General features: G+C 46.2%; 2 protein-coding genes across 5 annotated transcripts; one reads left to right on the forward strand and one right to left on the reverse strand.

The window, feature by feature from the left end:
- The first annotated feature begins 1,137 nt into the window (after positions 1–1,137).
- LOC124470054 (mesenchyme-specific cell surface glycoprotein-like) lies at positions 1,138–5,970 on the forward strand. 2 transcript variants are annotated; one of them, XM_047023737.1, is made up of 5 exons: positions 1,138–1,381; positions 1,696–1,838; positions 2,180–2,254; positions 2,690–2,809; positions 2,891–5,970. In XM_047023737.1, the coding sequence occupies exons 1-5, from the start codon at positions 1,345–1,347 to the stop codon at positions 3,263–3,265; spliced, it is 750 nt and encodes a 249-aa protein (XP_046879693.1). In that variant the 5' UTR covers positions 1,138–1,344; the 3' UTR covers positions 3,266–5,970. The 2 variants fall into 2 exon arrangements, with proteins under 2 accessions (XP_046879693.1, XP_046879694.1); XM_047023738.1 differs by having other exon boundaries at positions 1,696–1,811.
- Positions 5,971–6,336: 366 nt separating this feature from the next.
- zc2hc1a (zinc finger, C2HC-type containing 1A) lies at positions 6,337–13,167 on the reverse strand. Of its 3 annotated transcripts, XM_047023734.1 has the most exons (10): positions 13,009–13,164; positions 12,318–12,391; positions 11,299–11,415; positions 10,753–10,785; positions 8,706–8,847; positions 8,385–8,530; positions 8,104–8,218; positions 7,043–7,139; positions 6,840–6,950; positions 6,337–6,647 (listed from the first exon to the last, which is right to left on the reverse strand). In XM_047023734.1, the coding sequence occupies exons 1-10, from the start codon at positions 13,022–13,024 to the stop codon at positions 6,530–6,532; spliced, it is 969 nt and encodes a 322-aa protein (XP_046879690.1). In that variant the 5' UTR covers positions 13,025–13,164; the 3' UTR covers positions 6,337–6,529. The 3 variants fall into 3 exon arrangements, with proteins under 3 accessions (XP_046879690.1, XP_046879691.1, XP_046879692.1); XM_047023735.1 differs by lacking the exon at positions 10,753–10,785 and having other exon boundaries at positions 13,009–13,167; XM_047023736.1 differs by lacking the exons at positions 12,318–12,391; positions 13,009–13,164 and having other exon boundaries at positions 8,706–10,350; positions 11,299–11,322.
- Between the last annotated feature and the right edge of the window lie 275 nt (positions 13,168–13,442).

Below are 13,442 nucleotides of genomic sequence, written 5' to 3' on the forward strand. Positions count from 1 at the left end.
CAGACACACACACAAGCACTTTTTGGACGAATACACAGCGCCATCTTAAGGCTATCAGAATAATTCTGCTTGTTGCTAAAAGTTATAGCCTAGAGCCTAACAGTAATATACTAGCCTCAGTTTCGGCCCACCGGGAATTCTCCCTGTGCTCCCAATGACCAGTCCGCTACGAGGACATTGATTATGCCTACATCAATAACTCATACAACTTCCGTTTGGAGATTTAGGCTATCTAAGAAGGTTTGACATACTGTATGCCTCTTTATTTAGTGATTAAAATGCACATTGAGTTTGAGGGGAAGATGGATTCGATAGATATGGGGGTTCAGAGCGTTTGTCCCAGCGCCACTGTGCCAACGGATGGGCATGAAGTGTCTTTAAAGGGAAAAGGCGTTCAGTGGTTCCCAACCCTGGTCCTTGGGACCCCCTGTCCTGCATGTTTTAGATTTTTCCCTGCTCCAACACACCTGCTTCAAATGTATGGGTCGTTATCCAGCTCTGCAGAAGCCTGATGTTAACGACCATTCATTTGAATCAGGTGTGTTGGAGCAGGGAAACATCTCAAACATGCAGGACAGGGGGTCCCGAGGACCAGGGTTGAGAACCACTGCCTTAGATGATGAAGAGCTCCGCTGCGCATACGCATGAACACATGGGTATGGTTTCTTCTCCAGGTAGGAAAGGGAGGTATACAATTATTATTATGGCTCGGGAGGAGGATAGGGTAGCTTGTTCCTCGAGAGGTAAGTTTTTGCTCCAACCACAGTTGATACTAACCTGATTCAATACATCAGCCATCTGATTATTAGAAGCAGCCGCTATTGGGGCCGAAGTTATACACTGTCGCAATATATCACAAAATTAGATTTCACGTTCTGGTATCTTCAGAATCAGCTTTATTCGCACAAGCAAGTTTACACAAACAATGAATGTACTATGGCATATCATGTTAAAGGCCTATATGTTTCAACAACGTTTTTGCTGCAAATGTGAGGTAATTTTGCTACTTGATAAGATTTTAGTACATCAAAAGTTCGATTTACTGGCTTCCGCCACCTGGTGGTGCCTTCGAGTACGTCAATCAAACTTGTAACTTTGCCCATGTTGAGCCTCGCCCACTCAACAGGGCTAGTCTACTTGCGCAGCAAGTGTTTCAACACTAAGTGAAAGCTCCCTTGAAAGAAACTGGACTTCAACGACGGAAGTTGCTGCTGTCAAATCGGTGGAATGATCTCCCATAGGCTTGAGAAGGGTGACATATGTCTAAACACGATCTACTCTGCAATCGAAATTCCTGCAACTGGACGAACATGGAAGATGTAGGATAGATGTCACCTTTATCGTATGATCTTAATGATTCGTGAATCAAGAATGACAAATGGTAAGGCCTACATTTGACACGAATTGCACACGTTTGTACAACGTAGACTGTCACATGGATTAGACTTGAACTTGAACTGTTAAACTCCAGTAGCCTACAGCCCAACTGTCAAACAGAAATGTACACTTGTGCTAGACTATACGTCCTTTTCTGACACTTTATACTATATTATAATTACTTATGCAACTATGGGTTCCCAGAAAACGTTATAAGTAGACCAGCATAGGCCTATTACCCATACATTTCACAATTAACCCCAACTGCATTCTCTCTTGTTCTCTCTCTTCCCGTATCCTTCTTTCTTACGCACGTAGCTTCTTTTTGGAGTCTACTTCTTTTCTCTCTGTGTTTTCACGCTGCATGTCTGCCGGTAGTTTCTCCATGTGAGAAGTACGCCACGGTGAAAACAGCTGCAGAGGACTACAGAATGGTAATCTTACCTCTGCTGGTAGACACTGTACGTAGTAGACTCCTCAACTACCATATATTGCATTCGTTTCACATCCCAGTTAATAAACGCATAGCTGAAGCTAAATATTACAGAATGTATTAAGAGGGGGACTTGACTGGTTTGTGAGACCAATTTGTGACGACGCCACGTGAATGGACCCAGCTAGTCGCATATACAGACATCTATCACCCTACATGACATGTTAGAAACGGATGATTCAGCATTGGGGCGGCATTAACCCTACTCCAACCAGCTGGTCATGAATTCCAATCTACCAGACAGGGAAAATTATGTTTTCACTGACTTGCCAATACATGTGTTAACTCATGTTAACTCTGTATCCCCAGGAAAGCGAGGTCAGTAACAGACTCAACAGCACAGTGTGTGGGGAAACAAACAAACCAGTCTGTGAGGAAAATAGAGTAAGTATTGACGTTCATCTACATGAATTGCCTCTTGCCCACCTGTCTTGCATGTTCTTTAGTTATCAAGGCCTCTGCTGAGTTTGGTAACAACCCATTCATTTGAACCAGGTGAGTTTGAAGAGGGAAACATCTAGAACCTGTTGGGCAGGCTTTCACTAGGACCAGAATTGGGAAAGGCTGTTCTACTGTAGGACAAAGCAAAGCCTTACAGTATGTCTTCCTTCATTGTAAATGCCTAGTACCCAGTCTTAATTTCTGATCAGAGTAGACAAGAAAAATAGACAGTCAGAAACAATGTATCGTCAACATAAATATCACAAGCTAAGTTATCTCCGATACCCGTGAAGTCAGCTCAGCGATACCGAGCGATAAAAAGCAATAAAAACCAAAGTTCATTTCGGTTTCGTGGATATTTACCTCCTCTCTCTGTAGGAGACGCGATCCATCATAAACATGGTGTGCAGAAGACACTTCAAGCTGAGCAGTGTGCCCAGAGCCAAGAGTCTGACAAAGGTGGTCCTGACATCCCTGGACTGTCCATGTCCTTTACAGGTACAGTAAGATTCAGGAGCACGGTTCTGGTATATGTCTATTTGGCGGGTGTTTTTGATGCGGCTCTGTGTCGTTTGCCAGAGGCAGAGAGGGAAGGAGCGAGGAGGTCCTGCAGGGGGGGAGAGAGGATCAGGTGGAGGACAACCAGGGCGAGGAGAGGCTGGACAGAGAGGTGAAGGAGGAGCGGGGAGAGGAGAGGCTGGACAGAGAGGTGAAGGTGGAGCGGAGAGACGAGAGGCTGGACAGAGAGGTGAAGGTGGAGCGGAGAGACGAGAGGCTGGACAGAGAGGTGAAGGTGGAGCGGGGAGAGGAGAGGCTGGACAGAGAGGTGAAGGAGGAGCGGGGCGAGGAGGGGGACACAGAGACACCAGGCAGCTGTGCAGATTAAAGCTCTCCCTGGAATCGCTGAAACTCTGTTACCAGGCCCTGGCTAGTGGACACGTTCCGGGGACATAGGAAGTAGCAGCAGGTGCTACCTACTCACCAGACTCTTGAAACACCTAGCAAAGTTACAGACAGTCCATGCGGCGGGGCTCCTCCTTCCGTGCTCCACAACGCCACACCTTTCTCCGTCCACTTCAAGCTTCATCTCTGCCATCTTGTTTTTTCTGCTCGGCCTAAATGGACCGAAAGAAGCACTTGGCAGACCTTCACTTCCTGGGATATTTACGACTTTGTTCCTTCCTTGCACTTTGTTTTTGTGATCTTGTTGTTACACTATCTGGCAGGAAGCTGCACTAACGAGTAGTCCATGTTGCACTTAAAATGTTGTTTCTGTTCCTCTGTACTTGGCACAGCACTTTACAAAGCACTACCGTAATCGAGATGTCGTTCTATGACTGAAGAGGAATTGGAATTTATTTTAGAATTTTCGTAGTATGACACACATGCATGCAGGGAGCAGTGACACCAATAACAGACACACACAACCACCAAAGAAGTTTGTTCTCCACATTATTCCCATCCATACTGTTCTTCCTTCAAGCAGAGGAGAAATTGTTGGCAGCCATATCAGGGGGTGCCCAGGGACACATTCCAAGTGTTTGTGTAGTATTTAGTTTTGTTCACCGTGGCTGTTAGCTGAGATGTGGTTATTTTGGGATTTGGCTTGTAAAAACAGACCATTCCCGACCACCAAAATTCTGTAGCACTATGCACTTCTGATCATTGATCTTCTGCTTTACTTTCTACATGCACTTTTTGTACATTGCTTTGGAGAAAAGCGTCAGCTAAATAAGTAAAAAATGAATGTAGTTCCAAGCTATGGACATGTTTCTCCAGTTTAGTCAGCGAAGGGAATGTTTGGCATCTGATTATAAATGTGTGTCTGTAGTTTGGTTATCTTGAGAACTGGGCCCTGTATACAGTTGAAATGCACTGGCCGGTTATTCTATATTCTCATTCAGGGGCCAAAACAGCAAGCAACCCACTTATGATGGCTGTTTCAACCTCCACTAGGGCTAAAGGGCTAATGTTGTTGCTTCCAGACATTGCTGTTATATCGATCCAATATGGTTACGCAGTTCACCTCATCAAAACCTTTTTTTAACCTTTCTACCCAGTCCATAACTGGATGAACTGTTTATTGTCTTTTATGCAGCTAACAATAATATTTCTTGTACACACTGAAGGCAATGAACAATGAGAAAGCAACCACAATTCAGAGATTCTTAACATTTGTGTCGACAGTGAATATACCGTACGTTGAATTAAATGAATGTCCATGTTTGGGTGTCTACAGTCAATGTCCTTCACAGGAGAACAAAGTCTGCGTCCGCAGTATTGGCTGAGCTAAGCCTGGCATGTGATGTGTGTGAAGCCTGCATTGAGGATCATCTCAAAAGTGTTTGAAGTTCGTTATAAAATGGGCATGCTGTTGAAACGTGATCTGAAGGCCATTAACCCTTGTGTTGTCTCAACATTCCGTACACTCCCCTTGTCCTAAGGGTCAAAAATGACCCACCTTCACCAAACCCCTAAAATAAAGCAGCGTTATTGAATTTTAAACTCCCAATCTATTTTGCATGAAGAAACAACCTGTACTTCATCACAACATTTGTGAATATGCAGGTTTTACCTCTTCACATTGCAGAAAGACTACATTTAATCAGTGGACAACTATTCGTTTTTATTACAGCAGACCTGTCATAACAGTTTTCTTTACTAAAGTAGAGGTGTATAATTGCTTCATGCACCGGGTTGTATTATTCCCCATGTTCTTCTTCAGATACCTCCTCTTCTAAATCATTGTTCTCTTGGGCATCAGAAAATATCAGATATACAACCTGTAGATCTGAGACCCTAACCTTGTTGGGCACTGAAACATGCAGTCATGGCTTCAGCATAGAATACTGGGGGTAGTGTCATTTGCAGAACCTTTGTAGCCTCTGACTGCATTTCCCATTAGTAAACAATGCTTTGAATACATTTTATTTAGTCTGACATTTGGTTTAGTTTGTCTGAAATTGTTTTTATTTTGTCTGTGAGCTTGAGTCATGTATGGAGGAGAGATGCTGCACCTGCTTACAGAAGTTGTAGCTTTGTCTGAGTTCAATCAGTAGCACAAATAATGTAATTATCGTATGTGTGTGAGTGTACGTGTCTGTATGTGTGTCAATTCCTTTTTTTTTTTGTGGTGTGTATAATGGTTTTATAACTGCCGGGTCAAAAATGACCCCTAAGACCATCTTTGTACCCTAGTGGTATACAGCTTTCATGGAAATGTGAACAAAGACAATGTTTAACTTTTTCTAATGTTGGGGTCATTCAAAGAAAAGTCATACAATTTCAGGTGAAAAAAATAACATTTAGGGGGTTTTCTCTGCTGATAAACGTAGTGACGGGTCATTTTTGACCCCTAAGACAACACAAGGGGTTATTAACCTTCATTACAGATTCTTACACTACCCAGTGGAGATTGAAAGCTGCTTTCTTTAGTGATTGTGTTACAGGACTAAGTGAAACAAGTTGCATTGGAGACGGTCGTGGACCCTGGTGTGTCTGGTCTGAGTTGAAGGTGTGTGACTCACCTCACAGCACAGGCTTTCCATTCAATACTGAGCTGAATAAACACTCCACAAACAGAACATAAGTAGTAATATACAGTGTACACACATATATATATATATATACACATCCTGTAGAGGGGGGTTTAACAAAATTGCAAACAGGAAGAACAAACGATACTTTGATTGCTTGAAAAAAAGAAAAGGGAAATTCAGTTGAGAAAAAAAAGAATTGTCTTGTTGTAGTATAAAGTGTGAGAACAGAGGATTGAATCATGCTACATCGGAAGCCTTGCTCGGTCGGAGAAGGCTTTATGCGAAAACTGACTTGTTCCATAAGCAGTAACGCATCCAATCGATTTGCCGAGGAAATACTGACTGGGCCACTGACTTGGAATCAACTCTCCTTTTTTTAATGAGTTTGATCAGTAGTCAATGACTGTATATTGCACTTTAATAATGACACGTTGTGTGTGTGTGTGTTAGGAGTAGAACAGGATGGAATGGAGGACAGTGAGTGTCAAATCAGAGCTTTCAGTGGGAGTGCACACTGGTATGCCAAGCAGTTAGGGTTATAGTGACATTTTCTATTTCAGTTTGGTTTCATCTCCCTTCATGTGTTCTTCTAACAGCTCTGCTCTCTTTCTCTTCCCCCTCCTCTTTTTTTCCCTCGTTCGTCCTTGACCTTCTCTCCTCCCGTCCCCTTTGGCAGCGGTCAGATGCACATCCTCCTGACTCCGCACTCGCAGCAGAACTTGGCGAGCTCCACCGGGTACTTGGTTCCACACTCGTGACAGAACTTGCTCTGCGTTCCGCCGTTGTCCGCCTCGTTCCTGAGGGGAGCGGATGGGACACGGATGAAGGAGCGTTACCCAAACGGTCCGCTAGGGGTCAGTGTGCCAGACAAAACCCGACAATATAAGGAATATAAGTAAAACGCAAGCTGTGGATTGAAATCGGATGACCTGATTGCTAGAATTGACAATATGAGAGAGGTTCTGATCTTAAGTGTGTGTGTGTAGAACCTGGAGTTGTAATGCTCAGCGTTGTAGACTTTCCTCTTGTTGAGCCCTGCTCCAGACTGGGCGTTCCTCCCTGGGCCGTAGGGGCCTACAGGCCGGGCCTTAACTCCAGCCCTGCCCAGGACACACGCTCCATGAGTCTAGATACTGAGTCATGCCTGCTGGGTGTATACATTTATATATATGTGTGTGTGTGTGTTGCTGACCCTGATGGAGGACTGGTCAGGCCCGAGGGAGGGGTGGTGTATCCTGAGGAGATACTCCTCCCTAATCCAGCAGAGGGGACCTTACTGGATGGAATCCCTGGAGAGAGAGAGAGCGAGAGAGCGAGAGAGAGCGAGCGAGAGCGAGGGAGGGAGAGCGAGGGAGAGAGAGAGGGAGAGAGGTGAAACCACATACAGTACGGTAAGGACCAAACGTTTGAGACCACTGGTCAGACACGTTTTCTTTCCCGCTTAACCATTTGGAGTGAAAAGTAATCGTCTTTGAGAAATGAATAGCCTACACGCATCTCAGAATAGCTTCAGTGTTTGGTGTGTCCCCCTTTTCTGCTGCTTTCATGACGGCATGCGCGGACTTCACAAGTTCGTGCGAAACCCGATGAACCGTGTTTACCCGGCAGGGTCAGACAGTGTTCCAAAGAGTTTCCTCTCAGGCTTCAATTCCCCCGTGAAATGTTCAACGTGGTCTAAGACCTTTGGATCCTACGGTACAGTGGAGAAAATGTATATGATGTATATAATGTAAAGTAAGAGAGAGAAATGGGGATACGTGTACTGTTTATTATAGGTAAAGAGAGAGGTCGAGTGATATGTACGGTAAACAGAGAGAGTGGCAAACAGAAGGGGAGAGGGGACAGCAAGAGAGAGGACATCTTTGGTGACCGATTTGGGGTCAGGCCCTACAGCTTTAGAGTGGATCGTGTTGTATACAGAACACTGGTGGGTGGGTGGGTGTGTGTGTGCGTTTTCTGCAGTGTAAGGACAGACCGCCAGTGTTCTGTAAGAGGCTGCGGGGCTGAACAGAGATAAACAGCAGTACCCTCAGGGTCACACGGTCTAATCTGAGACGGAGCGAGAGAGCGAGGGAGAGACGGGAAGAACCCCACAGAAAGGGAGACAGAGAAACACATCGACAAACGGGGGGGAAAGAAATAGAGGTAAAAAAAGAGATGATGGCGAAAAGAGACGAGAGAGAGCGATAAGGGGGGTGGTGGTGAGTGGCTGTGTATGTTCTAGTCCGTCGCAGCATGCAGTTGTCGTCCTACCAGAGGGCAGACCGGAGGTAGACCTCTGAGGCAGGCGCGATGAAGAGGGAGAGTTGGAGACTGCAGACACAGACACGGCAGGAGAGGTGACCTTCTTCGCAGCAGGAGGCTTGTACTGCCACACACACACACACATTATCCATGAGAATGTATTCATATTATTTGTGTTTCATGTTTCAGACCAGCACAAACATCTTTTAATACATCGCCAAACAGCATTCCTCCATGAGCTTGCTAACTGGCTGAATGACTGGCTGGCTGACTGACAGGCTGGTTGCTACCTGCGTGCGTGTGGCTGGTTTCTTGGGCTCCCCGACTGACTTGCTCTTGTTGGCGATGCGGGCAGCCTGCTCCTTGCAGAACTTGATGTGTCTGTCTGCGGCGTTCTCACTGAACCTTCTGGCACAGTGCGGGCACTGGATATAATCTGGAGGCACAGCGAGGGTCGTGGTCACACGGGGGCCCAAAGAGGGTTGACATCTCCTCGGGGGGGGGAAATATCAATGAAGTTGACCTCAGTGGTAGGAGAGGGAGGGGGCCAAGGGCAGGCACCGTGGCTGTTTGGGTGGTCGGGGGGTGAGGACGTGGGTGGGGCAGTTTACCTGGGTCGTAGGAGGGCGGCGGGGGCGGGGGCAGGGGCCCGCCCTCCTTCAGCACCTGGGTGAGGCCCTTGGCGGCTCGGATGGTGGCGATGAAGTCCTCGTGCTTCCTGCGCCAGTTGGACGGCTTCTTGGGAGGCTCGGCCTGGAACGACGGGAACACGGCCGCGTCAGACGACGCCTTGACGCCGCGAGGCTCACGCCTCAAGTGCATCCATCACTTGGATTATTATGGATTTATATGAGCGTTTATTTTTTAATCCTTGACTGTTGAAGAAGACTGTAAATGAAGTATTTTGTTGCCAATAACTCTTGTTAATTTGTGAAGTGTGAAGTGGTACTTGGTTACAGCTACCTCTAAGGAGATTCTAGTCCTGCTAAGGATCGTGTTCGTTCCTTTCGTTGCATTCCCACTTCATCCATGTTTTATTCAAACCAAAAAAGTATCCAGTCGTAGCCCTTGACCTTTTCAACTCTCCACGAATGCGTTCGTCATGAGACACACGTACCTCCATCTGCCTCGGCAGATCGATGGTGTTCCACCATCTGGATTAGACCTATCCAACCGTGTCAAGAGTTACGGGAGATAAGCATGCCTAGTTGCCTAGCATCGCACTCAGACCCATCCAACCCCATCAGAACTCCTGGAGATAAGGCTACAAGGACAATGGAAGCATGCATTCATTCATTGAGCGGGGTGGGGGGGATTTGAACCTGCAATCTTCAATCAAAGGAAATAAAGATATCTAAAGATATGGATATTGATCCACCATCTGGATTCGACCTTTCCAACCCTCATCAGATCTCCAGAGGATAAGGTTGTTTGCTTCGACGGTCGGCATGCATTGCCTGTGAGATACTCAGGGTGGTGAAAACAGGAAGTGGAAAGCAGCCCTGACTCTGACTCAGCCTGACACATGTAGACCAGGGACTGGGTGTGCTAGGTCACGTGACACGCCAGTGATGTCACCTCGGGCCGTGTCCGGTGGCGTGATCCGTCTCCGACTACAGAGCGTCAACGGGGCCTGTGTTCCTGAGCAGACCCTCTCTGACACCTCTCGACCGAGAAACCAAACTGTTCCTTTCCTAAAGCACAGCGCTAAAAAGAACGATTATCTTGGTGAACAAGGGGGTTAACGGAGGCGATTCAAACGTTAAGACTAATTCAGGCCCACAAGCTTATTTCTGGTATCCCCTTCTACCACTTGGGAGCGTGGTGAGATTGCTAGTTCTCTTATAGTCAGCGTCTATCGGCCTCCCTGTCATTGAAGTGAGCCAAGAGACCAGACGGTAGACAGCTGTTGAAGCAAAAACAACAGGCAGCATTGTGTCCTTCTCGTCGATATTGAAATGCATGTCATGCGCTGCGTCTCACCTATCCAGTGAGACCTACATCTGATGGAATACAATGTGTTCATTTAGCAGAATGCCTTCTAAGCAAAGCGACGTACAGCAAGGGGATTTGAACCCGCGACCCCCTCGATCGGCAGTCGAACCCCTCTAACCCCTGAGCTGCGACCATGCTCGAGCTGAGCTACGCGGCAAGCACTGGAAGCACAGAGGCTAGCGCGTCTAGACGCGGGAGCGCGGGGCGTTACCTTGGCCATGCGGAACACGGCAGGTTTTTAAAAAGGGGAGCTAGGAGTTTCTGTTAGGGAGACAACGGCAAGGGGGTTAGTTCATTCAGATAGGACCCAGCCAATATCCTACTTCCATCTTGAGGAATTGTGTGTTGTGTCCGCAGGTGTAGACAGGGGTTGTGTGTGTGTGGGGGGAGACAGGCGTTGTGATAGGTGTGGGACAAGTGTGTAACTGTTGTTGCATGAACCCCTTTGTATTTTGTATGCAACAGCCCCCTCACAATCCAAATGTAGACCACTGCAGAGTTGCAGTAACACAGAGACACAGTCGTGTTGGGAAAGTCAAAGCCAGAAACAGTGACGATCAATGCCAAAAGTTCTTAGCTTAATACCTGGCCTGTTATGTTATTACATCATATTCCTGACATACTACCACATACAACGAGAAATGAATGACGGGTTGAACTTACTTTATCAGCCCTAGCAGTTGAGGAACTTTGTGACTGAAATACAATTGAAAGTAGTTTAAGTTGTATCACAAATCATTTGGAGCAACAGACATTCTGTGGGTTGAGAGAGATTCACAAACAAGTGTATGGATAATTCATGATGCTTCAGATGGTTTGAACTGGATCCAGGTCTTGCTAACCTGGCATGACTGTAGTCTGTCGTACTGTTATGAAGGCACCTTAATGACTGGCCCACTGACATGCTCATAAAGGCCTCTTTACATGGAAATAAACTCCAGTTTGTCTAGGACCCAGGAGTCCTCCCCACCCTTAGGAACATGTTTGCCTAGCAACCAATGTGATGCCGGTGGTTTGATAAACACGTCCTATCTCTCTGGTGCCGACGTGGGTCTGGGGAGGCCGTTGGGGTAGTCCAATCCCCGAAAAATCCCTGACTCTAAACAATCGAGGGGCGAACGTCGTTCCTAAACGCACCTCCGGTGGTGGTGGTTTTGTGAACGCACCCTTGGAGCTTCAGAAGCACAGACCCCGGGCGTGCCCTCTCACCTTTGATTTGATGGGTTTAAGCGTGGAGATGTCGGTGCCCTCGGCTCTCTGTCTGCTGGAGTCAAACACTTTCCTCCGCTTGGCCGCCGCTTTCTGGCAGATGGGCGTATGCTTTTTCTGCGGGAGGGAAGATATTATTGGGCGAGGACGGGGAGGGCGGGGTTTGTGGTTCTCAACCCTGGTCCTCAAGTACCCCCTGTCCTGCAAGTGAGAACCACTGGGCTAGGTGATGACTCCAGAGGTGTAGGGGTGCACACACATTCACACACACACACGCAAAAGAGCTGGATTGTGTGTGAACTTGTGAACTGTGGCATGCGTCACAGTAACACGTCGGTGTGCGTGTGCTTGCTGGAATGTGTATGAGGCAGTAGCCGTTGGTCGGTATAGAATCCAAAGACCAGGGCCTTATCTGTGAGATAGTGAAGTTGCACATCTCAGAAATGGTTGCATGCATTCAAGCACAGGGTGATTACGTAACACACTGTGAAGGCCCTCAATACACTACTGTGTGTGATAGTGTGTTATCATGTTGCTAACCAGCTTCCTGGTAAGCCATACCAAAGGAGTGCCTCTGTGGGCTGAGCTTTGGCAACACACCATAACCGTGTTTCCTCCAGATGATATGAGCTGATGGCGATCATTATCTCATGTTGTCAGGGACCACATTAACCTCCCATTTCCTAACTCCGTTTTTGAAAAGGCTCTTTAAATCATAATCACTGCTTCACTCTGCTGCATCTGAGAAGGTGTAATTATGTGGCAGATGGGTGTTATTGAATTAGTGGCCAATACAGATTGAAAAAGTCAACTGACTCCATAAAACGTGGGTGTCTTGCTTTCTTTGTTCTATACTGTAAATCGTTCTAGAAGCTAGAGTCGTTGCGGTTCAATTCTCTTGAAGGGCAGGACAAGAAGTTTCAAAAATGATTCTTGGATACCAAACATAAGAGGCAGTTGTAATGTCTGTTTATGATCATGAAAAGTCAGTTTTAATAAAATTCAATAAAAGCTCTTACCAGGACTTTAGGAAAGAATCTTCGATCGCAGATTTTACATGGAATCAGTTCCTCGGCCCGAGGGGCATCTTCATCTATATAATGTAATAACACGGATGAATAGATCGGCAAAGCCATGGTGAACATAAAACAACAAAAGCTACTTTACCACGGTCATGAATTCAACAGACTTGGAAAAAAACCTGTAAACTTGCAATGAATAAAAAAATGCTATTCTGATTATCAGGTTTTAATTCAACCACTCGCACATCAGCTGCTATTAATAGCAAGATAACCTGCAGTACTCAGCTAGCTACACAGCTAGCGATAGTTGTCTGACTGTCTGTCTGGCCACAATTGCTCACTGGAAAACTCTCACAAAGCCATGTAATTTTGTGACAAGTCTAGACGAGGCAGTTAGCCTGACATAACGTCTGATCAAAATCGCATCCCTGATGTAACATTCGTAATTGAAAGCACTCAAGAAGAGGTCAATGCTACATTAAATAGCCTGCTAACACCGACCTCATCCCTCATCCTCCGCCCTGTTCTGCCAGACACCAAAGAAAGAGGACTAGGAAAAGAGCGTTCAGGAGCTCCAAACATTCTCAGATAAAGACGCAAGATTAGAATAAAGATGAGACATTGACTTTTGCCTGAGAATTAGAAACTCAAACTTGGGGAAAAACGGATACTTTAATCAAGATCTTACCTTCATATTCATCCATTATATTTCTTGTCTGCTGCTGCCACTGGCAACTGGCTTGTCTGGGAAGCCGCTGCACGTGCTAACATCCGAGCATTTCATTGGCTGTCCCTGTCCAGTGTGTAAGGAGTGCATTGTTTAATTTGAACGCCAGGTGGGGCGTGGGAGGCAACCTTGTATTTGGCCCACACAGTCAGCCCGATCACAGTATAATTCTTGATTTCATGAAAATAGCTCAACAGACTGATATTGTTATACCCCAATCACATGTGTGTGTGTATAAAATAAACTCACACACACACACACTTGATTTTGTGAATAGACGTTGAACAGCCAAGTGCCATATTGAACAAGTGTGGCATTAGGAAAGAGTGTCTTCCTTCACTTGTTGCCAACCACAACACAAGCATGTGTTGATTTCTGGCTGTGAGCTCCAACAA

This window comes from Hypomesus transpacificus, chromosome 8 (assembly GCF_021917145.1).
Source record: "Hypomesus transpacificus isolate Combined female chromosome 8, fHypTra1, whole genome shotgun sequence".
Lineage (NCBI taxonomy): Eukaryota > Metazoa > Chordata > Actinopteri > Osmeriformes > Osmeridae > Hypomesus > Hypomesus transpacificus.

What these genes read in the sequence shown, in the direction of transcription:
- LOC124470054 (XM_047023737.1), top strand. Translation starts at nt 1,345, where the DNA reads ATGATCTTAATGATTCGTGAATCAAGAATGACAAATG. An exon ending in TACCTCTGCTGGTAGACACT is followed by an intron (nt 1,839 to 2,179) that starts GTACGTAGTAGA and finishes CTGTATCCCCAG; the next exon opens with GAAAGCGAGGTCAGTAACAG. An exon ending in CAGTCTGTGAGGAAAATAGA is followed by an intron (nt 2,255 to 2,689) that starts GTAAGTATTGAC and finishes CTCTCTCTGTAG; the next exon opens with GAGACGCGATCCATCATAAA.
- zc2hc1a (XM_047023734.1), bottom strand. An exon ending in TTAAACCCATCAAATCAAAG is followed by an intron (nt 10,786 to 11,298) that starts GTGAGAGGGCAC and finishes ATTGTATTTCAG; the next exon opens with TCACAAAGTTCCTCAACTGC. An exon ending in CAACTGCTAGGGCTGATAAA is followed by an intron (nt 8,848 to 10,752) that starts GTAAGTTCAACC and finishes CCGTCGTTCCAG; the next exon opens with GCCGAGCCTCCCAAGAAGCC.